Genomic DNA, 25892 nt, shown 5'->3' on the forward strand with positions numbered 1-25892 from the left:
ATCTTGACTGTGGGCAGCCGGCCGTGCGCCTGCGCGGTGGCCCTTCCATCCCGGCAGTCGTGGCTGCGGCGCTGAGGCGAGAGGTTGGTGGGTGTCGCCGGCCACAATGACCCAGGCTGAGAAGGGTGACACGGAGAACGGGAAGGAGAAGGGCGGCGAGAAGGAGAAGGAGCAGCGCGGCGTGAAGCGGCCCATCGTGCCCGCGCTGGTGCCGGAGTCGCTGCAAGAGGTGCGGCTCGGGGCGGGTCTGGGTTGGAACCCTTTGCCCTTGCTTGGGTCCTCCGCTGCCAGGCAGGGGGCGGGAGGCAGCGGGAGGCTTCGAGTCCCCCTTGCAGGCCCCAGCCCCTGGTGGGGAGTGCGGAAGTGGTCGTTCCTTTCCGGGTCGTGGCGCGCCGGGACGCCGAGGGCTGGGAGGCGCGGAGCCTCAGGAGCCAGGCGGAGCCCCCGCAGGGACACCGCTCCGATCTCCCGCACGCCCCACTGGCTGGTTGTGTGCGCTCCTGCCCGGGCTCTGGCCTCAGCTTCCCCGACCATAAAACGACCACGGTGATACCAGCCGCCTCGCAAGTTGCCGTGAGGGTTAGATGGTGGCAGATAGAGTTTAGGACCAGGCTGGCTCACTGGGAGCGTCAGCCTGTACTTGTTAAGGGATAGTTTGGGGTCCAGGCTTTTTCCTTTGTTAAGGAAATCTCAGATAATAGAAGTCATTTCAAGCTTGAAAGCAAAGAAATGGTGGACATTTGTCTAAATATATATTAAGAGCTTGTGTATCAAAAACAACACTATTAGACTAAACTAAACTAACCAGAAAAAATTATTTGCAGTAGCATGCCTGGCAAAGGACCTTAGACGTATACACGTACACAAAACCTTACTGATCAGTAACTAAAACAGCATTCACATAGGAAAACGGGCACAGGCAGTGTACAATTCACAGAAGAAATGAGGCATAAACTGCTCAGAACTTCATGTAGGACATCTCTAATCCAGCTTCCTCACCGGTAGATGGGTTAAGGATAATACCTAACTAGTAGGGCAGCGACTAGTTAGCTATCACTAGTATGACAGTGCCTGGCACACCATAAGCCCAGAGTGGCCATTACTGCTGCACAGGCCTGGTTTCTCCATCTATCTAGTTGAGAAGGCTGACTGGATGGTCTGTAAGGGCCTTGCCAGATCCTTCCCTCTAGGATTCTCCCACTCTTGGGGGGTGATTAGGAGGGGAGAGGTCACACTTGGAGATAGGACAACAGGTATCAGAGCATGGCATGGAATGGGCTTGTGCAGAGGGCAGTATTGGGCACTCAAGCAAGTACCTCCTCCATCCCTGACAGTCAGGGAAGGTTTCTTCAAAGGAGGTGAGGTGACATCTGTTTAGAGTCCTGAAGGTGATTAGGAGCTAACCAGAGGGAGGAGAGAATCTCAGGGAAGAAGAACAAACAGTGTGGAAGACACTTGTGCCAACAGAGGATGTGAAGTGTTGGAGGCCCAGCCAGTAGATTAGGATGTCTGGAGTTAAGGAAGGGGATTGGAGATCTTAGCAGGGGCCATATCATGAGGGTCATGTAAGCCACAGAGTCTGACCCCTTGTGAAGGCAGTGAATCACGTTGAAAGGCTTTACTATAGTAAGAGCCAACATTCCTCGAATGCTTCCTGTGGCCCAGCTCTGAGTTACATGTATAACTCATTTAATTCTCACAGTAACTGTGAGTTAGGAGCTTCATTCAGAGCAAGGAGGTGGCAGTCTGAATTTGCAGACAGATCTGTGAATTCAGAGCCTGGGCCCGGATTCTATAGCAACATTTCTTCAGTCACATAAATGCTCAATAACTGTATGTTAATTTGTAATGGATAATTTTTGTTTCATTTATTTAAATAAATATTTGTTGAGCTATGTACTATAACTCAGGTCAAGGGAATATAATAAACAATGAGTTTGTGTTTAGGTAGAGAGCAGTAATTGGATACTTCTCAAAGAACTCTATTGAATTATTTTGATACCTTTGAGTCAGCTTCTTAGTTTAGTTTGTTATGTGTATGTTGTTTAACTTTGTTACCTGCATATTATTTACAAAGGTCACACATCTATGTTTTATATCTGCAGCAAATCCAGAGCAACTTCATCATTGTCATACATCCAGGTTCAACAACTTTAAGGATTGGTCGAGCCACAGACACTCTTCCTGCCAGCATTCCTCATGTCATTGCCCGAAGACACAAACAACAAGGGCAGCCCCTATACAAGGACAGTTGGCTCCTAAGGGAGGGACTAAATGTAAGTCAAAAACGACCTGGAGAGAAAGCCTAAGGTTGTTTCCCTGGGAGGGCTTAGACACAAGTACACCAGAATCTTAAAGAAACATCTTCATAGCTTTGCTGTGTTTTAAAATAATAATGTCACTAATTTTTCATCAGAGCTAGTGACTTTAGATGTAAAGAATTAGTTACAACAAAAGTAAGTCTTTCAGGGTGAATTGAGTGTTGATGAAGGTGATCTATAATGGAAGACACAAAATCATCACTCACTTAAAGTGATACATTCAGGTCCTTGTTAACAGGCTTAAAGTTATTGATTAAGCCATATTTAAACTGTAAGTATCTCTTTCAGATACTTACAGTTTAAGTCAATAAGTCAAACTCTTATTTTCAATCCATTAGCAAATTAGATTGTTACAATAAGCACTTATTATGGTCTTAGGTTAACCATAATTTCAAGGCAAAAAAAAAATTTTCTTGCTGTAAGCATCTACTTTATCCAATGTTGCAGATGGTAATTATCAGGAAAATTCTTTGTGATCAATGATAAATCTATATATTACATCATAATCCACGTTTTACTTTGAAGTTTTAAGTCAAGGATAGTTTTGGGAATGTAAAGTTTCTTTAATTCTGATAGTAGGCCTTAGGGTTCCATTTTTTAGTGTAACTAGCAGACTCTATGTAAGTCCAGTTGTAAGTTTAAATATAACTTGCTGATATAAGAGTCTGCACTTCATTATTGATCTTTGGATCTTATAATTCTACTTTAGGGAGTACGTTTAAGGAATAAAAATCAAAAGAAAACATTTCTGTAAAGATATTTATGGTCGTTTTCTTTATACTATAATAACGAGAACCAATAAGTTTATGGCGTAACCAATAAGTTTAAGCCTTGCTGATCAACATATGAAGGAATGTGTCATTGTCAAAATTATAAACATAAGAATTATATAATTGTATGGAAGAGTCTCTGAAATATTTTGTAAACATGAGGTAGGTATGCTTTGATTAGTGCTGTGAGAAATTTTATGAAAAATCACTTGAAAATTTTGCATATAGTTGTTTTATAGTGAGGGCTGCTTTTGACTTATTTATAATAAAAGATTCCTGGGAATTCTTTTTTTCTTTTCTTGAGACAGGGTCTTGCTCTGTTCTTCAGGCTGGAGTGCAGTGGTGCGATCTCGGCTCATTGCACCTTCCACCTCCTGGGCTCAAGCAATCCTTCCACCTTAGTCTCCCAAGTAGCTGGGACCACAGGCCTGTGCCACCACACCCAGCTAATTTCTTGTATTTTTTGTAGAGATGGTGTTTTGCCATGTTGCCCAGGCTGGAGGGAATTCTTAAGAGTAGTACATGTGGTAAAGATTAAGGAAATGCTACTTGTTGATGAAGGAGCATTTCCAAAGATTGGATTAAATTAGTAGTTTTTGAATTGCTTTCTCTTCTCATTAAATCCTTTGTACTGCTTGTCTTTCATTTTTCCCCCAGAAACCAGAAAGTAATGAACAAAGACAAAATGGCCTTAAAATGGTGGATCAAGCAATATGGTCTAAAAAGATGTCCAATGGTACAAGACGCATTCCTGTGTCCCCTGAACAGGTTCGATCAACTCTTCAGATTTATCCTTTATCACCACTATTTGTATCATAATACCATTCACATGTTCTTCCTATATCACTATGCAAATACAAGATGGGAGTTCCTTAAAAAAGAAGAAAACCCCTCATAACTACTTACAGAATACCCGAGTCAGTGTTACAAATGCTTAGGCAAGCCACATAATTTATAAGGTGGTGGTAGGCAAGTTGATGGAAGTTTATACTTTACCTGAGAAGGTGTGATTCCAGGATCTTGGTGGGAAACTGTTCTTACTACATTCTTCAATTTCATATGATAAACCAATATGATAGGAATGGACAGGAGTCTGTATTACATATAAAGTTGAATTCAGCTTTAAGCAGCATTTAGTGTTAATTTTGGACTGGCTGTGAATCACAGCCTAGGTGTTAAAATTGGGGGAAAAAGAACCCCAAGATTGTAAAAAGGACAAGAGAATCCTTTTGCAACCCGTCAATATTTTGCCAAATATTTGTGATTAAAATTTGCCAATGTGTCTAGTATGCGAGAGAGAAGAAAAGGAGGACCCTTATGTTGCCCCCGCCTTGAATAAATTGAGATAATTTTCTGATGGTTTTTCTTTTCAGGCACGCTCCTACAATAAGCAGATGCGACCTGCAATTTTAGATCACTGTTCAGGAAATAAGTGGACAAACACATCTCATCACCCTGAGTATTTAGTAGGAGAAGAGGTAAGAAACTTCTTTACAATAGAATGAAAGAAGGGGAACCTGATCCTCCTCCTAAAATTCACTTACGTTGCCACCCAGTCCTAGTTGTTTCCTAGCGTTCTGTAACCCTACTTTGAGTACCAGATAGTCACACTGACTCCTACTTCACTCTCAACATTTCTCACATTCAGCAAACGTTAGTTAGATTTTTGGATATGAATCCAGAAAACCTTGAGAGAAAAGTTTTAACAAAGTACTCATCTCCCTCCTCCTTTTCTAGGCCTTGTATGTTAATCCACTGGACTGTTATAATATTCACTGGCCTATCAGAAGAGGTCAGTTAAATATTCACCCAGGCCCTGGGGGCTCTCTTACAGCTGTTCTGGCAGATATTGAAGTAATATGGTCTCATGCGATACAAAAATACTTGGAAATCCCACTGAAAGATTTAAAGGTGAGCTAAAATTCTCAGTTATTTGGATTGTTTTTAAGATTCTTGGTCAATGAAAGTACACGTTACCGAGTTGTTTGTAATATAGTGTCCTTCTTGAAACATTCTTGACCTTCAGGGTGAGGATCTTGGTGGCATGAGGATGTCTTTTCTTCTTCACTTAATTCCCTTCTGGTGTTTTTTTTCTTTCTCTGTTTCTTTGGTGTCTCTATTACTCAAATCAGCAAGCTTGCTCATTTTTGTCTTCTCTTTGGACCTTATTGACACATCGGTTGTCTTATTTTTGATTTTACAAGTTTTTAAAAATTTCAAGGAAAAAAAAAACACTTGAGCATGTTTTTTTCTTTATAAAACCCAAAGGATAGTACAGAGGTTTGAGCTTTAATCTGGGTGTGTAACCATAGCTGCTACTCCTTTGGAGGGAAGTCTCTCTAAAAAGGAGTGTGAATTTGACCTGACTAGACTTGAGTGCTAACCCTTTTATCTTTGTTCTTCTTTTTAGTATTACAGATGTATCTTGTTAATTCCTGATATCTATAATAAGCAGCATGTGAAGGAACTAGTGAATATGATACTAATGAAGATGGGTTTTTCAGGTATGTCTGATATCCCAGTGAAACCTATTTTAAATGGAATTTTCTTTCTTTAATGACAGAGTTAATCTAATTTACTGACTTATTTATTTATTTATTTATTTATTTATTTATTTATTTGAGACGGAGTCTCTGTCGCCCAGGCTGGAGTGCAGTGGTGCTTTCTCAGCTCACTGCAAGCTCTGCCTCCCAGGTTCACGCCATTCTCCTGCCTCAGCCTCCCGATTAGCTGGGACTACAGGTGCCCACCACCATGCCCGGCTAATTTTTTGTATTTTTTAGTAGAGATGGGGTTTCACTGTGTTAGCCAGGATGGTCTTGATCTCCTGACCTCGTGATCCTCCCACCTTGGCCTCCCAAAGTGCTGGGATTACAGGTGTGAGCCACTGCGCCAGGCCTACTGACTTGTTTAAATGCTTATTCTGAAAGGATCAGTGTTCCTCAGATGCCCTGCCCAGAGGTCCCTAGGCTCCCCACTTCAGTTGATTATCTGTTTTGGGATCTTTACTGCGCTACAGCTAATGACTACTCTGCCTTTTTTTTTTCCCCAGGGATCGTGGTCCATCAGGAGTCTGTGTGTGCCACCTATGGAAGTGGCTTAAGCAGCACGTGTATTGTAGACGTTGGGGACCAGAAGACAAGCGTATGTTGTGTGGAGGATGGGGTGTCTCATCGGAATACTCGGTAAGGAACTTGGAAGGTGGCATTCCCTGTTCCCTCTTCCCTCATAATCTGTTCAACCGTAAATAATAAAAAATCACAGGTTAAAAATTGTAAGATAACCATAAATTCAAAAGTCTGCATGGTAAACCAGCAAGATTATGGAAGTGCAAATTCTAGCAAGGCTAAAACGAATCATTTTACCCTTCCCATTGGAACTTCTTAATATGAATTTACATCAGCAGCCCCTGAAAGTCCTGGTATGTTTTATGTGCTTTCCCATAAAGGAAACGTAAACAGTAGCTTTGTGTCTTTAGCTGTGGTTTGGCATAGAGCTACTGATCACACCCTTATAGCAGAGCTTTATTTAGGCAAGTTGTGTAGGAGAAAATTGACTTTTTCAATCTGAATTCTCTGGCTAGTGTTTTGAATATCTGCATTTTTTGTCATAGTGGTGTTCTGTGGGTGAGTAACTGTATGATGATAGACAGGTAAAGAAAATAACTATTAGGACCAGATTTGCAGCTTGTCCTTCAGGCAAGCCTGACATATGTAAGCACACTCAGGTAATGCAGGTATGGGCTCTCTGAAGCATTTTGTGCTCCAGAGATGGCTTCTTGCTGCTCCTCAGGATGCTTTCATTCTTCCCGTCCTCCACATTAGGTAGTTTGAGTCTTTAAAAGAGGGCTTAAATTGTCCATGAGAAAGGGTCATCTGCTCCTCCTGCCCCAAGTTCTAGTACATTCTAAAATCCATTTTGAGTTATTTTGGCTCATCCGTTGTTAGAATATCCAATGCCACTTGTTCTCAAAGTGTGGAGAAAATGCTGGACCCACATTTCCTACCAATAAAATAATATAGCAGCTGTCTTCCCAAATTGTAGAAACCTTCAGTTAGTAGACAGCTTTCTCTAAGCTGTTCTCCCATAAGTTTGTCTTATATTGTCATTGCTGCCTTATATGCTAGTGAGTGTAGACCGCCAAACAACTGTCATATGATAAACACATATTGACTGGGAAGTGAGCTGGATTTAATAGTGAGTATTGGGTTTCTCAGATACATTTTGCAAACATCATGACGACTTTAGGTGTTCCCCACTGGTTTTTGCTGAAGTTCCTTTTCTCCCATCCATTCATTCTGTCCTTTCAACGTACATTTCTTGAAACTTGCTATATATCACTGTGTTTAATGGACATTTTTGTTTGTTTTTTGTGTTTCTTTTTTTTTTTAGATAGAATCTTACTGTCACCCAGGCTGGAGTGCAGTGGCATGACCTCTTGGCTCACTGCAACCTCTGCCTCCTGGGTTCAAGCAATTCTTGTGCCTCAGCCTCCTGAGTAGCTGGGATTAGGTGTGCACCACCATGCCTGGCTAATTTTTGTATTTTTAGTAGAGACAGTGTTTCGCCATATTGGCCAGCTGGTCTTGAACTCCTGGCCTCAAGTGATCTGCTCATCATGGCCTCCCAAAGTGCTGGGATTACAGGCAGGAACCACCATGTCCGGCCGTTAATGGATTTCTTCAAACACCTTTTGCACCTTCTTAACCAACAGATTAACCATCTACCCTTTTCTCTTAACTTTAGGCTTTGTCTGGCATATGGAGGATCTGATGTGTCAAGATGCTTTTACTGGCTAATGCAGCGAGCTGGGTTCCCTTACAGAGAATGCCAGTTAACAAATAAAATGGATTGTCTTCTTCTGCAGCACCTTAAAGAAACTTTTTGTCATTTAGATCAGGTGGGAGCAGAATCAATATTGCTGATTATTTTTGTTTCTAGGAAAAATTTAAGAGATTTAAAAGATACTTAAAAATGTAACAGCGTTGGCTGGGCACGGTGGCTCATGCCTGTAATCCCAGCACTTTGGGAGGCCGAGGCGGGTGGATCATGAGGTCAGGAGATCAAGACCATCCTGGCTAACACGGCGAAACCCCGTCTCTACTAAAAATACAAAAAATTAGCCGGGCGTGGTGGCGGGCGCCTGTAGTCCCAGCTACTCGGGAGGCTGAGGCTGGAGAATGGCGTGAACCTGGGAGGTGGAGCTTGCAGTGAGCCGAGATCGCACCACTGCACTCCAGCCTGGGCGACAAAGCGAGACTCTGTCTCAAAAAAAATAAATAAATAAATAAAATAAAGTAACAGCATTATACTACCTTTTTCTTTTTTATTTATTTATTTATTTATTTATTTATTTTTTATTATTATACTTTAGGTTTTAGGGTACCTGTGCGCAATGTGCAGGTTAGTTACATATGTATACATGTGCCATGCTGGTGCCCTGCACCCTCTAACTCGTCATCTAGCATTAGGTATATCTCCCAGTGCTATCCCTCCCCCCTCCCCCCACCCCACAACAGTCCCCAGAGTGTGATGTTCCCCTTCCTGTGTCCATGTGTTCTCATTGTTCAATTCCCACCTATGAGTGAGAATATGCGGTGTTTGGTTTTTTGTTCTTGCGATAGTTTACTGAGAATGATGATTTCCAATTTCATCCATGTCCCTACAAAGGACGTGAACTCATCATTTTTTATGGCTGCATAGTATTCCATGGTGTATATGTGCCACATTTTCTTAATCCAGTCTATCATTGTTGGACATTTGGGTTGGTTCCAAGTCTTTGCTATTGTGAATAATGCCGCAATAAACATACGTGTGCATGTGTCTTTATAGCAGCATGATTTAACAGTCCTTTGGGTATATACCCAGTAATGGGATGGCTGGGTCAAATGGTATTTCTAGTTCTAGATCCCTGAGGAATCGCCACACTGACTTCCACAATGGTTGAACTAGTTTACAGTCCCACCAACAGTGTAAAAGTGTTCCTGTTTCTCCACATCCTCTCCAGCACCTGTTGTTTCCTGACTTTTTAATGATTGCCATTCTAACTGGTGTGAGATGGTATCTCATTGTGGTTTTGATTTGCATTTCTCTGATGGCCAGTGATGGTGAGCATTTTTTCATGTGTTTTTTGGCTGCATAAATGTCTTCTTTTGAGAAGTGTCTGTTCATGTCCTTTGCCCACTTTTTGATGGGGTTGTTTGTTTTTTTCTTGTAAATTTGTTTGAGTCCATTGTAGATTCTGGATATTAGCCCTTTGTCAGATGAGTAGGTTGCGAAAATTTTCTCCCATTTTGTAGGTTGCCTGTTCACTCTGATGGTAGTTTCTTTTGCTATGCAGAAGCTCTTTAGTTTAATTAGATCCCATTTGTCAATTTTGGCTTTTGTTGCCATTGCCTTTGGTGTTTTAGACATGAAGTCCTTGCCCATGCCTATGTCCTGAATGGTAATGCCTAGGTTTTCTTCTAGGGTTTTTATGGTTTTGGGTCTAACGTTTAAGTCTTTAATCCATCTTGAATTCATTTTTGTATAAGGTATAAGGAAGGGATCCAGTTTCAGCTTTCTACATATGGCTAGCCAGTTTTCCCAGCACCATTTATTAAATAGGGAATCCTTTCCCCATTGCTTGTTTTTCTCAGGTTTGTCAAAGATCAGATAGTTGTAGATAAGCGGTGTTATTTCTGAGGGCTCTGTTCTGTTCCATTGATCTATATCTCTGTTTTGGTACCAGTACCATGCTGTTTTGGTTACTGTAGCCTTGTAGTATAGTTTGAAGTCAGGTAACGTGATGCCTCCAGCTTTGTTCTTTTGGCTTAGGATTGACTTGGCGATGCGGGCTCTTTTTTGGTTCCCTATGAACTTTAAAGTAGTTTTTTCCAATTCTGTGAAGAAAGTCATTGGTAGCTTGATGGGGATGGCATTGAATCTGTAAATTACCTTGGACAGTATGGCCATTTTCACGATATTGATTCTTCCTACCCATGAGCATGGAATGTTCTTCCATTTGTTTGTATCTTCTTTTATTTCCTTGAGCAGTGGTTTGTAGTTCTCCTTGAATAGGTCCTTCACATCCCTTGTAAGTTGGATTCCTAGGTATTTTATTCTCTTTGAAGCAATTGTGAATGGGAGTTCACTCATGATTTGGCTCTCTGTTTGTCTGTTGTTGGTGTATAAGAATGCTTCTGATTTTTGTACATTGATTTTGTATCCTGAGACTTTGCTGAAGTTGCTTATCAGCTTAAGGAGATTTTGGGCTGAGACAATGGGGTTTTCTAGATATACCATCATGTCGTCTGCAAACAGGAACAACTTGACTTCCTCTTTTCCTAATTGAATACCCATTATTTCCTTCTCCTGCCTAATTGCCCTGGCCAGAACTTCCAACACTATGTTGAATAGGAGTGGTGAGAGAGGGCATCCCTGTCTTGTGCCAGTTTTCAAAGGGAATGCTTCCAGTTTTTGCCCGTTCAGTATGATATTGGCTGTGGGTTTGTCATAGATAGCTCTTATTATTTTGAGATACATCCCATCAATACCTAATTTATTGAGAGTTTTTAGCATGAAGCGTTGTTGAATTTTGTCAAAGGCCTTTTCTGCATCTATTGAGATAATCATGTGGTTTTGTCTTTGGTTCTGTTTATATGCTGGATTACATTTATTGATTTGCGTTTATTGAACCAGCCTTGCATCCCAGGGATGAAGCCCACTTGATCATGGTGGATAAGCTTTTTGGTATGCTGCTGGATTCTGTTTGCCAGTATTTTATTGAGGATTTTTGCATCAATGTTCATCAAGGATATTGGTCTAAAATTCTCTTTTTTGGTTGTGTCTCTGCCCGGCTTTGGTATCAGGATGATGCTGGCCTCATAAAATGAGTTAGGGAGGATTCCCTCTTTTTCTATTGATTGGTATAGTTTCAGAAGGAATGGTACCAGTTCCTCTTTGTACCTCTGGTAGAATTCGGCTGTGAATCCATCTGGTCCTGGACTCTTTTTGGTTGGTAAGCTATTGACTATTGCCACAATTTCAGCTCCTGTTATTGGTCTATTCAGAGATTCAACTTCTTCCTGGTTTAGTGTTGGGAGAGTATATGTGTCGAGGAATTTATCCATTTCTTCTAGATTTTCTAGTTTATTTGCATAGAGGTGTTTGTAATGTCTCTGATGGTGGTTTGTATTTCTATGGGATCGGTGGTGATATCCCCTTTATCATTTTTTATTGCAACTATTTGATTCTTCTCTCTTTTTTTCTTTATTAGTCTTGCTAGCGGTCTATCAATTTTGTTGATCCTTTCAAAAAACCAGCTCCTGGATTCATTAATTTTTTGAAGGGTTTTTTGTGTCTCTATTTCCTTCAGTTCTGCTCTGATTTTAGTTATTTCTTGCCTTCTGCTAGCTTTTGAATGTGTTTGCTCTTGCTTTTCTAGTTCTTTTAATTGTAATGTTAGGGTGTCAATTTTGGATCTTTCCTGCTTTCTCTTGCGGGCATTTAGTGCTATAAATTTCCCTCTACACACTGCTTTGAATGCATCCCAGAGATTCTGGTATGTTGTGTCTTTGTTCTTGTTGGTTTCAAAGAACATCTTTATTTCTGCCTTCATTTCGTTATGTACCCAGTAGTCATTCAGGAGCAGGTTGTTCAGTTTCCATGTAGTTGAGCGGTTTTGAGTGAAATTCTTAATCCTGAGTTCTAGCTTGATTGCACTGTATATACTACCTTTTTCAACCCAAGATAAAGCCTGCAGGTGAAAGCCCTTAAGGAGTGAGGGTTTTTTTGCTAAAGTCCGAGCAGTGAGGGTGTGTCTCAGGCTCTGGAAAACAGTTTGATTTTTTTAGGAAACAAGAGTTTAGCAAATTTCTCTGTCTCATCCTGATAAAAGATGAAGATAAACCTTTAGGTGTAAGGAAGATAGTAGGTAAATATGTAAGTACAGACATTTTGTTAAATGTTATAATTTGAAGCACTTTCTTAATATTGCAAACAATCAATGTTTAATCATTGCTATATATGGATTGGTATCCTTTTTTTGTTTGAGACTTGTTTTTACTTTTTTCAGGTAATCTAAATTTTAAAAAATTGGGGAAACATAAAAATACCGTAAATTTCCCAGTTACTGAGGGAATTTGCTTTATTGATTTGGGTCATTGTTGTACTAATATATATTGATAATGGAGAAAACAAATAATGCAAACAGTGGAAATTCCAGAAATGTTAAATAGGGGAACAAAGTACAGCTTAATTCCTGTTTTATTAAATTATGGTGAGAGTGGTACAAAGCTGTAGGTTGGCCTTTTTATAGGTGATATTTAGATGATGGTGAGGCTGAAGCATAATTTGAAGAGTTTACATGCATTCTTACTGATTCACTGACAGCATCTTTTCCTGGAATCAGGACATCTCTGGGCTTCAGGACCATGAGTTTCAGATTCGACATCCTGATTCTCCTGCCCTGCTTTACCAGTTTCGATTAGGAGATGAAAAACTGCAGGTAACTTATAGGTATCTGTTTCCATGGGTAGAAAGAAAGTTATCCAGGTTCAATCAAACTGAGAGAATATGCACTTGCTGGAAACATTGTGAAATCAGAATGTCAGCTGATTGTAGATTATCCACTAAACCAACATTTAAGCCACTGGTATAGACTAGAATGGATCTGAAGAATATCTTTCTATTTAGCCCCTATATGATGAGGTATTAATTATAAAGAAAGGTATCATTCTTACTAGGAAATTATGAAGTAGATTATGAGGTACTTGATATTTGCTTTGAGATTTCTCTCATATGGTGTCATATCACCCATCTAGTTGGATGATGAGTGAGTTTTCTGGCCTATGGTACACCAGAGAAATAATGCCACTCCCAAAAGAGAACATTGCCCAGTCTAACTTAGGGAATCTGATCTGCCAGTTTTGTTTTTAGAAGAACAGAATTCAGTGGATCAGTTTTTTTCAGGAGGCAGTATCTTTTGTTGATCACTCTTTTCCTTCCATGTACAGGCTCCAATGGCTTTGTTTTACCCTGCAACTTTTGGAATTGTTGGACAGAAAATGACGACTTTGCAGCACAGATCTCAGGGCGATCCTGAGGATCCTCACGATGAACATTACTTGCTGGCCACACAGAGCAAACAAGAACAGGTCCGTGGCAATTCTGGTAGGAGAAGAGAGAGTTTTGTCCCTGAAGGAGAAATTTGTCCAGAGTTAATAGGCCATTGTAATCAGTTCTGTCTTCCAGCATAATAACACTGATATAGCTTTTAGAATTGTAGATGAACTGAAGTCTGAGTTTAAAATCTGGAAGACGTATTTCTCTATTCAGCAAACATTAATTTTCTGAATGCTAGTCCATACATTTAAAAGTTAATGACACTTTCCTTTTGGTGTATATCATTTACTTACATTATCTACTTCTGAATATTTTTTCAGTAGTATTTTCATTAAAATCTCACCTGTTACTTAATTTTGTGAAAGATGCGTGGCATAGCCAAAGAGCCGAATTCCTTTATTGAAAGCGGATCCCCATAATACGATGTCTGGTACAGGGGCACAAATTGAAGGTCTTGTCTGCTAATGAAGCAGTACCAGCTTATGATGGAGACTAGATTTTCTAGTCTTTGTTCCTCCCCAGACGCCAGCATGAGGTGGACTCATATAGGATCTGAAAATAAGAATTCCTTAACAGTCATGGCCCGTGAATCCCACTGGAATACTCCATTTAAAAACTCAGGGCACGGGGAAGAATGTCTGCACTGGTATTTCACTTTTAAAATCTAACCAGTGATGATAAGGTTCTGAGAGCTACCCTGCCTACCAGCAGCTACCCTGCTTTGGAATGGTCAAAGCATCTTCATCTGTGCACCGTCTCGCATTCCTGAGTTACCTGGGAATGGGTGCTGGGCGGTTGTATTGCTGTGTGGCTTTTGTTTTATAGTAGTAGGGTAGGGAGAGATCTAGCTAGACAACATCAATAGTGTTCTGTTGTAGAAATACCACCTACTTGATTGTCCTTTTGATTTAAAGTCTGCAAAAGCTACTGCTGACCGAAAGTCTGCATCCAAACCTATTGGATTTGAAGGGGATCTTCGTGGCCAGTCCTCTGATCTTCCAGAAAGACTCCATTCCCAGGAGGTAGATTTGGGGTCCGCACAGGGAGATGGCCTGATGGCCGGCAACGATTCCGAGGAGGCCCTCACTGCACTGATGTCCAGGAAGACTGCCATCTCACTGTTTGAAGGGAAAGCCCTGGGCCTGGATAAAGCCATCCTTCATAGCATAGACTGCTGTTGTAAGCACATCTGGGGAGACCGGGAGATAGCAGTGAAACAAGATAGCAGTTAAATAAATTGGTTCAGTCTAGGATATACTTGTGCAGTATAACATATTCATTGAAAAACGATTAAGCGCCTACTTGGCTTGCATTGCCAGGTGTTGGGAATACATTAACAAAGTAGGATGGGTTTATAGCCTAGTGGAAGAGGCCAAAATAAGTCAGATTATTACACAAATGTGAAATTACCACTGGCATGCTACTATTGAGCAGTCAGTACCCTTTAGCTCAACTTTGTAGCACCTGCCAATGGTAATTTCACATTTGAGGAATTTCACATAGAATCTTTACTCACTAGGGGATGGTATGGGAGGTGGGAGGCAGGGAAAGCTTCCTTGAGGAAGGCGGACCTTGAGAGAGACGTAAAGGATGAAAGGGGTCAGTTAGCAGTCACAGATGGGGTAGAGGAAGAAGCCTGTGAAGACCAGTGTGGCTGGGAAGCAGGGTGTGAGGATGAGCCTAGAGAAGCAGGTGAGGACCACCCGTAGTGGATCTTGTGGGTCCCTTTAAAGATTTTATTTATTTATTTTTCAGAGTCTCACTCCATTGCCCAGGCTGGAATGCAATGGCGTGATCTCGGCTCACCACAACCTCTGCCTCCTGGGTTCAAGTGATTCTCCTGCCTCAGCCTCCCGAGTAGCTGGGACTACAGGCACACGCTACCATGCCCGGCTAATTTTTGTATTTTTAGTAGAGACAGGGTTTCACTATGTTGGCCAGGCTGGTTTTGAACTCCTGACCTCGTGATCTGCCCACCTTGGCCTCCCAAAGTGCTGGGATTACAGGCGTGAGCCACCATGCTCGGCCTCCTTTAAAGATTTTGATCCTAATCCTGCAAGTAGGATTGCAGTGGTGTGGCAACATGCCTACATTTGTGTTTTGTAGGGTTCCCCTGGCTGCAGTGTGGAGGGTGGGCTGGAGGGAAATCTTTGAGAAGGCTATTGCACTTGCGCAAGCAAGGGGTGTTGGTGGCTTGTCCTAGAATTATGGATGTGGAGAGAAAAGCATGGAGGATGTCAACTGTCTTTTCAGCATCTGACGACACCAAAAAGAAGATGTACAGCTCCATCCTAGTGGTGGGAGGTGGTTTGATGTTTCATAAAGCTCAAGAATTTCTGCAGCACAGAATTCTCAACAAAATGCCACCATCCTTCAGGCGAATTATTGAAAATGTGGATGTGATCACAAGGCCTAAGGTAGGTTGTTTCATTGTGCAAGTTGGGCTGTATGCAAATGAAACCAGCCTTGTATGTGGACAGATCAAATCCTGGGAAGCATGGGCTTGTGTCTGAGGAGTTCTTGAGGGCTTAGGGCAAGTGGAAAAGTTAATTTCAGCAAGCCATAGATGTGGTGGAAGGTGCTCTGGCCTAAGGTACTGGATTTCTGCTGCTTTCCCCTGCTGTGCTCCCCAAACTAGCATGACTGAATTCCACCTTTGTTAAAGGACCAGGTGGGGCAAGGGGAGGACCGACTGCTCTCAAGCCCTGCCAGCCAGAACAGCTCCATTTTAATCTCTTTTTTATATTAAGGATCTACTTCTGGTCCCTGGACCAGATGATCTTTAAGGATCTTTTTGGTTTGAACTATCTTGAAAAGAAAGATAAACCCAGGAATTTAGAAATAGATTTTGTGTGTTTTATTAAATCTTACTGACAATTCCTGGAAATGTTCCTATTTCTTTTTAATCCTGAGGGAGGGATTGTGGGGATCTATTTATTCCACTCAAACTTCGAAATAAGTAAGTTATTTATTTATATATGTTCCTGTGTACAGGGTAAACAGGGTATTTGTGCAATAGTAGTAAATAGTAGCATCTTTAGTTATAAAAATTTAAAAGTTTTCTTGGCTATTGAAACAGAAAGATGCCTGTAGTTCATAAATCCTACTGTCTTTTTCTTTTTTTTTTTTTTTGAGATGGAGTCTTGCTCTGTAACCCAGGCTGGAGTGCAGTGGTGCGATCTTGGCTCACTGCAACCTCTGCCTGCCAGGTTCACGCCATTCTCCTGCCTCAGCCTCCTGAGTAGCTGGGACTACAGGTGCCCGCCACCACGCCTGGCTAATTTTTTGTATTTTTAGTAGAGGCGGCATTTCACCGTGTTAGCCAGGATGGTCTTGATCTCCTGACCTCCTGATCTGCCCACCTCGGCCTCCCAAAGTGCTGGGGTTACAGGCGTGAGCCACCGCGCCTGGCCGTCCTGCTGTCTTTAATACAGGGTGAAAGCCTGGCTTACTAGGTATTGACTCAGCAGGGATTTTTCTCGGCCCCATATTCAAGTAAATGATTGAGTATATGTCTTATGTGATTAGGCTGAAATGTCTTCATCCCTTCTCTAGGACATGGACCCCCGGCTGATTGCATGGAAAGGAGGGGCAGTGTTGGCTTGTTTGGATACAACACAGGAACTGTGGATTTATCAGCGAGAGTGGCAACGCTTTGGTGTCCGCATGTTACGAGAGCGGGCTGCGTTTGTGTGGTGAATGGGGAGGAAATGTCACTGCCGAAGACCAAAAACAAGCTTCTTGGTATAAAAGACTCTTACAGAATATATGTATTGTAATTTATTGACCTAGATGCTTAAGTGTCATGGACAGTAAATGAATTTGAACTTTATGTTGAGGACATGACATTGGTTTGAAATTATAAACTGCTTTTGAGCAGTTTAGTCAGGGCATTTGAGAATAAATAGGAACTTTCTCTTCAGTTGTAAACTCTCTTGCCCTGTCTCAGGGTCTCATAAACTCCCCAGTGATGTAAACGTTGCTATTGAAGGCTCTCATGTGGTGAAGCTCTTCATTTAACTTGGCTTGTTGAATCTCATCAGCAGGCAGCCTCATGCAACCATGAGGGATAGTGTGTGATGAGGGAGAACTGTCCACTCATGCCATTTTCTCTCTTGTCTAGTATTTCATGAGGATCTAAAGTTGTCTGAGTTAAATGCACTTATGATGTGACTCATGTGTTCTCTTAGAATCCCAAATGGGGAAAAAGTTTTGGTAGTTTTTGGTTTTTTTCATTTTCTGTTGGATTACAGAAAAAGAATGGGACCCATTCAGGTCTCGATTTCCAAAGGTAAAGATGGAAGGCTGAGCAGACTGGCTTTTGTTACCTGACATGCCGTAGGGTGAGCTTAGAGGAAGAAAGAAAACAATTTTTATTTGGCTAAAACAGAACAAACGCTGAAAAGGAAATGTTGTTTTCTTCCTAAAGCCAAATAGAAATGGTTTGGGTATAATTTAGAGTTCTTGTGTTGTACAGATATGGTGACTGATGTAGTTATTAATACTACCAACTTAGTCATCAAGCCCCAATTTTCCTTTACCTGAAGGATTAAGTGAAAGCTTTTGGAGTTCATGATGTTCAGTATGATCAGTTAACCTTAACCTCTGAGCATCCTGAAGCAAAATCTAAATAATGCAGCTATTACCACTGGTGGTCCAGGCTCTGGTGAAGCCCTCTGAGCCCAGGAGGAAGAGAAGGCATTGTCCAGAGGCAGGAACACAGTCTGGGAGCCCAGAGCTCTGGGAGGAGTGGGAAAATGCTGCTTCCTGCTGCTTGCTCCTAGGCACCTGCTTCCGCCATCTCACTTACCATGGCTAGAGATGGGGGTGAGACCGGGGAAGGACAAAAGCAGGAAACAGATAAGGGATGGAAATCAGAATGGAATATAGAAAGAACTCTGGATGTGGAGAAATGCCGGTATCTGAGCATTTTGTATCAATGGGAGTACCCTCTGTAACTGCTCAGTAGGTTACAAATGAAGAGTCCACCAGTATTAAAAATAATTTAAACTTGCCGGTACCAACTGGGATGTGTGCCTTCAATTTGAAAATTGTATATTTTATTTTTTAAATTTGTTAACAACATTAATTTATAGAATATTGATGTCATTTATGTTTCTGAGGTGTTTCAACACAATTTCGGATCAGCTGCCTGTTTGCAAAAACATAATGTATTTCTGTTAAATAGTTCTTCACCTAACAGCATATTGCTCTTTTAACTGGTAGAGCTGTTTCAAAGGAAGTTGGTTTCTGGTCCAAGTTTTGACCTAAACCATGTCCATCTTGTTACCAGCACTTACAAGCACTGTGAAAACTGATCATGACAAATAAGTGAAATTTGCTACATTAAATATATTGCCTCAGCTATTACTGAGTGTCCACTTGTAAACCTGGACACAGTTTTTACTTTATGCTTCATTTTGATTTTTTATCCGTAAGACATAAATTAGAAGGCATGAGGTGGCCCTTTAAGGATAATCTGCAAATATACACATTTTAATAGTCATCCATCTGAAATTGATCCACATTCCAGAGAAGATTCAGTATTGTGCTGTGTGAAATAAGCATTCCCAGAAAAAAACATTTATGCTAATAATACAATGTAACCTCTGCGTTAAAAAAAAGATGCTTTTAGGCCGGGCACGGGGGCTCAGGCCTGTAATCCCTGCACTTTGGGAGGCTGAGGCGGTGAATCACGAGGTCAGGAGATCAAGACCATCCTGGCTAACAGGGTGAAACCCCGTCTCTACTAAAAATACAAAAAGTTAGCTGGGTGTGGTGGTGGGTGCCTGTAGTCCCAGCTACTCAGGAGGCTGAGGCAGGAGAATGGCGTGAACCCGGAAGGCAGAGGTTGTAGTGAGCCAAGGTCGCGCCACTGCACTCCAGCCTGGGTGACAGAGCGAGACTCCGTCTCAAAAAAAAAAAAAAAAAAAAAATTTAAAAATTTAAAAAAGATGCTTTTAGAAGAGTAAAAAGTTGGAAGACAAAATGCGCATCTTTTATGTTCTGTTATTCTGTGGGGGTTTTTTCGTTTGTTTGTTTTAGACAGGGTCTGGCTCTCACCCAGGATGGAGTGCAGTGGCACAATCACCGTTTACTGCACCCTTGACCTCCAGGGCTCAAGTGATCCTCCCATCTCAGCCTCCCTAGTAGCTGGGACCACAGGCTCACACCATCACACTCAGCTAATTTTTTAAATCTTTTGTAGAGATGGAGGTCTCACTTTGTGACCTAGCCTGGTCTTGAGTGATCTTTTTGCCTTGGCCTTGCCAAAGTGCTGGGATTGGAGGCATGAGCCACTGCACACACCCCTGCTTTTTATTTAAGTAAACCATTATAATTCATTTATAAAAAGGTTACTTCAAGAGGGCTTTCAAGTTAAGAATTATTTTCATTTTGAACATGAAAAGTTAAATAGTAACTAAGAAACTGAGAACTCTGACAGTGATCTCTAATAGGTAACCTTAGGCAAAAGTAGACAAGTTTGTGGGTATTTTGGTGTTCATGTTAAAAGGCACCTGTACAAGAATCAAGATATGAATTTAGTTTGTAGAGGGAAGGTCTTATGCAAATACCAAATCATACAAGTGGTTACACATATAATAGATCATTTGGTCCAGTAAAGGTGGGTTCAGCTTGTTTATTCCCTACTTTTGTTATCTTAAAAACAATGATTTTTTGCATGTAATAGAAGGTTTTTCACTTAAGATGCTATTGAGTGAATCAGTGAGGGGTTCTTAGAGTTAGTATTCATTAATTAAACATAGAATATTAGCTAAACAGTTCTGGGTACACTGCAATGCATGGACTATGGAAGACTAGATGTTTGGCTGAAGATACTTTATTGTTGCATTATCAAAATGGTTATAGTTTTCAATTAAAACTGTAATTGATTTCTATGTATAAAACAGCTTTGAAGTTGTAAATGTAGTTTCAGTTCTTTAGTTAATGCTACATTAGTTAGCAATATTTGGAAATTTTATTGGTATAAAATGTTTTAATTACTAAGGCTGTTTGTAGGCTGCATAGTAAGCTTCAGGATCATCACACGTGTTTTCCCTGTAATTGGTGGGATAGGAAGCCTTTAAGGTCTTTGCTTCTTTCTCATGGGTGGGCTACAAGGAGCAGCAGCCATCGTGGCAGGCTTGTGATCTTTTTCCTGCTGACACCTGCTGCTTGACGTGGAGAAGTTCTGCACAGAAAGCAGTGGCATCTTTCATGAGGTGGTACTTGGGGCAGACACTGAGAGCATTATAATCGTCTTTGGTATCAGTCTCTCTAAAGTAGACCACCACGTATTTGTGCAGATGAATCTGGCTTCTTAGATCACTGCAGAAAAGGTTAAAAGCAAGGGGGAAGAGGTCTTGAGAGTTCTCACTGGGACTGCCCTCGCTCTTGCCACAGGTACCATCGCACACACTGTTGACGTCATTGGAAAGAAGGAAGACGACTTTGTCTGCTGCCTTCTTTTGAGTGGCAAGCCACTGCACTGGACCCATCTCTGCTATTTTCTTTTTCTGCCACTTTTCAAGGATGACCTCACTTCTGCAATGGTTTTGAAGAAATTCAGTGAAGTAACAAATTGTGTGATGGAAACATATTTCAGATGGGTAAACCACAAGAACCTTAATGGGGGGCAGTAGTGTGGTGGTAGAAAAGGAAGTCTTCTTGATCCTTTCTGTGAGGGGAGAAAAGCATTTGTTATCTGTGAACAGCAAACAGCAGGCTTTCACTCTGTAAACCATCCCTGACAAATGATCCCTTGCTAGAGAATGTCAGCTGAGCACCAAGGGCCTTGTTAGTGACAGCAAGGAAAAACATCCTGATGTTCCTTTTGAACACATCACCTGAAACACACTGATGCTTAAACCTTAACTTTTTTTTTTTTTTTTTTTTGGAGACATAGTTTCACTCTGTCGCCCAGGCTGGAGTGCAATGGAGCGACCTCGGCTCACTACAACCTCCGCCTCCTGGGTTCACGCCATTCTCCTGCCTCAGCCTCCCGAGTAGCTGGGACTACAGGTGCCCGCCACCACGCCCAGCTAATTTTTTGTACTTTTAGTAGAGATGGGGTTTCACCCTGTTAGCCAGGATGGTCTTGATCTCCTGACCTCGTGATCCACCCGCCTGGGCCTCCCAGAGTGCTGGGATTACTAAGTCCCTCTCACTAAAACAGTCGTCTCAACCAAGCCTTCTCTTTTCAGATAAATTCATAGAAACTTTAGGTTTAAGATACTTTGTTGGCTAGGTGTAGGCGTGGTGGCTTACACCAGTAATCCCAGCACTTTGGGAGGCCAAGGCTGGTAGATCACTTGAGTCCAGGAGTTCCAGACCAACCAGCGCAACATGGCAAAACCCCATCTCTACAAAAAGTACAAATATTAGCTGGGCTTGATGGCATGCATCTGTGGTCCCAGCTACTCAGGCGGCTAAGGTGGGAGGTTCACTTGAGCTCAGGAGGCGGACGTTGCAGTGAGCCAAGATCACGCCATTCCACTCCAGCCTGGGCAACAGAGTGAGACCCTGTCTCAAAAAAAAAAAAAATACTTTGTTTGAGGTGTGTGATTGTAACCTCAATACTTTTAGTGCTGTATACGAACAGGGACACTTGACCTCTGTCTGCACTTCACATTTTGAGTTGGGTCAATTAGGTAGTTGCTTGTACTGTCTTCTACCTGCAGGTGGTAGAGTTTCTTTATACTTCCCCAAGTTAAGTGGCACCTCTTTTCAGCCCCTGGAACTTACCTGGAATTCTGCCCTATACGGTGCTGTAAAACAAACCACGTTTGAAACTGCTGTAAAACAGAAACCATGTTTGAAACTGCTGTAATGTATACAGGTCAGACAGCATCCCTAAATGTAAGTATTCCTGAGGTCCAAGTGCCCCTGTGGCTTTCTTAGCTTAGAACATGGAGTTAATCTCATTTTATTTACAACATCACAAATGACTCAAAGGATGCATTTGTATTTCCTTTTCTACATATGGAGAAGAGGAGAAGTTTTTTTAATAGCTCTGCCTCGAGCTGAGTATGTAAATGTTCTGGTTTCTGTATTCAAATACTCCATGTTTTGAAGTTAGCAAAGCCCTTAGAGAGTACAGCTGACCCTTGAACAACAGAGTGAGGAGGGGCACCGGCCCTGCATGCAGTTGAAAATCTCCTATAACCTTTGATTTTCCCACAACTTAACTTCTAATAGCCTACTGTTGACTGGAAGCCTTACCAATAACATAAACAGCCAATTAACACATATTTTGCATGTTATGTGTATTATGTGCTGTATTATAATTAAGCTAGAGAAAAAAATGTAATTAAGAAAATCATAAGGAGGAGAAAAGATATTTACTAATTCATTAAATGGAAGTGGACCATCAGAAAGGTCTTTATCCTTGTCATCTTGTTGAGTAGGCTGACGAGGAAGAGGAGGAAGGGGTTAGTCTTGCTGACTTAGGGGTGGCAGAGGCAGAAGAGGTGGAAGAGGAGGCAGGAGATGTGGGTGCCTCAGTGTAACTTTACAGAAATACATAATTTCTGGCTTTTTTGCTTTTGCATTTTTCTAAAAATATTTGTATATGGTACCAATCCTTCCTCCACCACTTGCTTTAGGTTTAATGCTTGTATCATAGAAGGGTCTGTGTTATAAAAGAAGTGAAAAGCAGTCTTGACTAATCAGAAACCTGCCAGATTGTTTAATGTCAATTTGTTTTCTGATGCTGCTGCTTCTGTGTCATCTTCATCATCACCTCACACTGATGGGGAAGCACTCGTCTCCAGCAGGTTGTCTTCTCTTTGTTCCTCTAGTGTGGTTATCTGTTAGCTCTTGAATTTCTCCAAGATCCATATCTTGAAACCCTTCACCCCCCCACCTTTTTTTCCACATCTACAATCTCTTTCCTTGATTGGCTCTGTTGTAAATCCTGCGAAGTCATGCACATCACCTGGACAGTTTTCTCCTGCAGGAATTTATTGTTTCAGGCTTGATGGCTTTCGTGGCTTGTTCGGTCACAATGATGGCATCTTCAGTGATGTAATTCTTCCAGACTTCCATGTTGTTCTCTCTGTTGGGGTTCTCGTCCATAGCGTTGACAATCCTTTACATAAAGTACTGTGTGTAATGAGCCTTGAAGGTCCTTATGGCCTCCCAATCTAGAGGCCAAATTATGATGTGTTTGGGGGCAAAGAGACCACTCTGAGGACTTTAGTGTTGAACTCATGGGGCTCTGGGTGGCTGGGGGCATTGTCCAATATCAAAAGAACTTTAAAAAGCAGTCCCTTCCTGAGAAGGTACTTCTGACTTCAGGAACAAAGCATCAATGGAACCAATCCAGAAAAAAGTTTTCTCAATGTCCAGGCCTTCTTATTGTACAACCAAAAGATTGGCAGCTGGTGTTTATCTTTTCCCTTCAAGGCCAGGGGGTTAGCAGCTTTATAGGTAAGGCCAGTCCTGATCATAAACCCAACTGCATTTGCACTAAGCAGTCCAGTTAGCCTGTCCCTTCCTGCCTTAAATCCTGATGCATGCTTCTCTTCCTCACTAATCAATGTCCTTTGTAGCATTTTTTTCCCAGAAGAGGACACTTTCATCTGCACCGAAAACCTGTTCAAGCAGGTATCCTTTCTCCTCAGTGATTTTCTTAATGGCATCCGGGAACTCACCTGCTGCCTCTTGGTCAGCAGAAGCTGCTTCTCCTGTTATCTTGACAGTTTTTAAGCCAAACCACTTTTAAGAATGATCAAACCATCCTTTACTGGCATTAAATTCTCCAGCTTTAGATGCTTCACCTTCCTTTTGCTTTAAGTTGTCATATAATGACTTTGCTTTTTCTCAAATCATATTGGAGTCTACAGATATGCCTTTCTTACAGCAATCCTGCACCCACATAAAAGCTACATTTTCAATACAAGATTAAAAGGTATTCTGCAAAATGTGCAAGGTTTTCATGCCTGCTGGTGTAGCTGTAGTGATGGCTTCATGAATTTTTTTCTTTTTTGACTATGGTCCTTACGCTGGATTCATTTATCTTGAAATGGTGAACAATCACAGCTGCAGACCCTCAATTTATGGTACATATCAAGCAATTTGGCTTTTTTTCTTGTAATAAAAAAAAAAGTTTTTTTTTCTTTTTTTCATGACACTGCTTCTTGGGACCACTGCCAGCATTACTAGTGGCACTTCGTATGGTTCCTAAGGTGTTATTAAAGGTTTACAATATTGCACTAAACACAAAAAATACAAGAGAACCACTGGAGATACTTTTTACTGTGATATGTAATTTACTGGAGAGAGGAACTGCTCGTTTGGAGATGGTTAGCATCACAGGGTGTTTTAAATGGATACTTGCAACCCTTGAGCTCACCACAGCAGCAACAGGAGGTGGCTAGGAAATTATTAACAGCAGGACAGTATGCACTGCAGTTAATTGTATGCAGTTATGATTTAATACCACATCTTTATGCTCACGTTTCTCTCAACTGTGAATGGTGCCATGTACAGTTGGTATGTGTGTGTTTAAGTTTTGATAAATTTTTAACTTTTAATAGTTAAAATAGTTAACTATTGGTATGGTAGCAAATGATAAAGTAGACTAGTATCTGTATACATTTTCTGCATTTATGACATACCTTTTTCTTCATTTTTTCAATATTTTAATTGAAAAGTTCATCTGAATTTCATCTAAGTTTTTTCAAAGTGATACAAATCTCCAAAAAATTTTCCAATATATGTATTGAAAAAATCCAGGTGTAAGTGGCTCTGTGCAGTCCAAACCTGTGTTGTTCAAGGGTCAACTGTGTATGAATCCAAGCGAAAGCTTTTCTTACACCTCATAAGAACTATTTTTTAAAAAACAGGAACTAGCATAGAGTAACCATCACAGGTAAAGTGTAATTTGTTATCAGCCATCTTTTGCCTATTTCAGTACTGGTCTATGGCTCAATGGTAAAAATAAAAACAGGACAGTCAGAAGATCTGGAAGTCCTGACCCTGCTTTCACCTGGCATGTGTAATCCAGTCATGCTCATATCAGTCTCTGTAGGAGCACCTGAAGGTATTACATAAATGCTATCTAACGCTGGGAAACGCCAACATGTGATTGCCTCCAGAGGAATCTTCTTTAAAAAAAAATTCAAAATGTTATTTCCTTACTAGGATGTCTTTAAAGAATTATAATCCTTACCGTGCCTCCACATTAGATAGATCCCTGCCACCAGCACCCATGGGGCCACCAGCAGAGACGGCAGGAGGAGAGGCAGCCAGCCTCCCGGCTTGCTTTTGTCTGGAGAAAACAAAGCTTACTCACCTTTGGAAAACAAATCCACACTTATCTCTTAATTTAAAAACTAAGACTTTGTATACTTTATAGAGGTTTATTTATTTTTTATTATTTTTTAGTTTTGAGACAGAGTCTTGCTCTGTCGCCTAGGCTGGAGTGCAGTGGCGCAATCTCGGTTCACTGCAGCCTCCGCCTCCCAGGTTCAAGCAATGCTGCCTCAGCCTCTTGAGTAGCTGGGATTACAGGCATGTGTCACCGCGCCCAGCCACTTTGTAGAGATTTAGATCCCTTTAAAACCATCAGTCAAGCTCTTTAGAGAGTCTGCCAATCATATCTTTTTCCCTAGAGTGTGCAGGTCTTGCATTAGATTCTCAAAAGGGATATGGGACCCAGGAAGTTAAGAACAGTCCTAAAATTTCTTTGGCT

General features: G+C 41.3%; 2 protein-coding genes across 5 annotated transcripts in view; one reads left to right on the top strand and one right to left on the bottom strand.

The window, feature by feature from the left end:
* ACTR8 (actin related protein 8) lies at window positions 1–25185 on the top strand. 4 transcript variants are annotated; one of them, XM_054483850.2, is made up of 14 exons: window positions 17–229; window positions 2106–2276; window positions 3749–3859; window positions 4465–4569; window positions 4829–5002; window positions 5502–5595; window positions 6144–6276; window positions 7838–7991; window positions 12483–12578; window positions 13087–13227; window positions 14110–14374; window positions 15449–15612; window positions 16751–16939; window positions 20600–25185. In XM_054483850.2, exons 1-13 carry the CDS (start codon window positions 107–109, stop codon window positions 16892–16894), a joined length of 1875 nt encoding a protein of 624 aa, XP_054339825.1. In that variant the 5' UTR covers window positions 17–106; the 3' UTR covers window positions 16895–16939; window positions 20600–25185. The 4 variants fall into 4 exon arrangements, with proteins under 4 accessions (XP_054339824.1, XP_054339825.1, XP_054339826.1 ...); XM_063661053.1 differs by lacking the exon at window positions 17–229 and adding an exon at window positions 378–546; XM_054483849.2 differs by lacking the exon at window positions 20600–25185 and having other exon boundaries at window positions 1–229; window positions 16751–18584.
* IL17RB (interleukin 17 receptor B) overlaps window positions 20021–25892 on the bottom strand; it is a 19081-nt gene continuing 13209 nt past the window's right edge. Inside the window, exons 10-11 of the mRNA XM_054483866.2 lie at window positions 25371–25469; window positions 20021–20873 (exon numbers count right to left, since the gene is read on the bottom strand). Of these exons, the coding sequence (XP_054339841.1) occupies window positions 20311–20873; window positions 25371–25469 (662 nt within the window). The 3' untranslated portion in view covers window positions 20021–20310. The remainder of the gene's footprint in view (window positions 20874–25370; window positions 25470–25892) is intronic.

Source organism: Pongo pygmaeus, chromosome 2 (assembly GCF_028885625.2).
Source record: "Pongo pygmaeus isolate AG05252 chromosome 2, NHGRI_mPonPyg2-v2.0_pri, whole genome shotgun sequence".
NCBI lineage: Eukaryota > Metazoa > Chordata > Mammalia > Primates > Hominidae > Pongo > Pongo pygmaeus.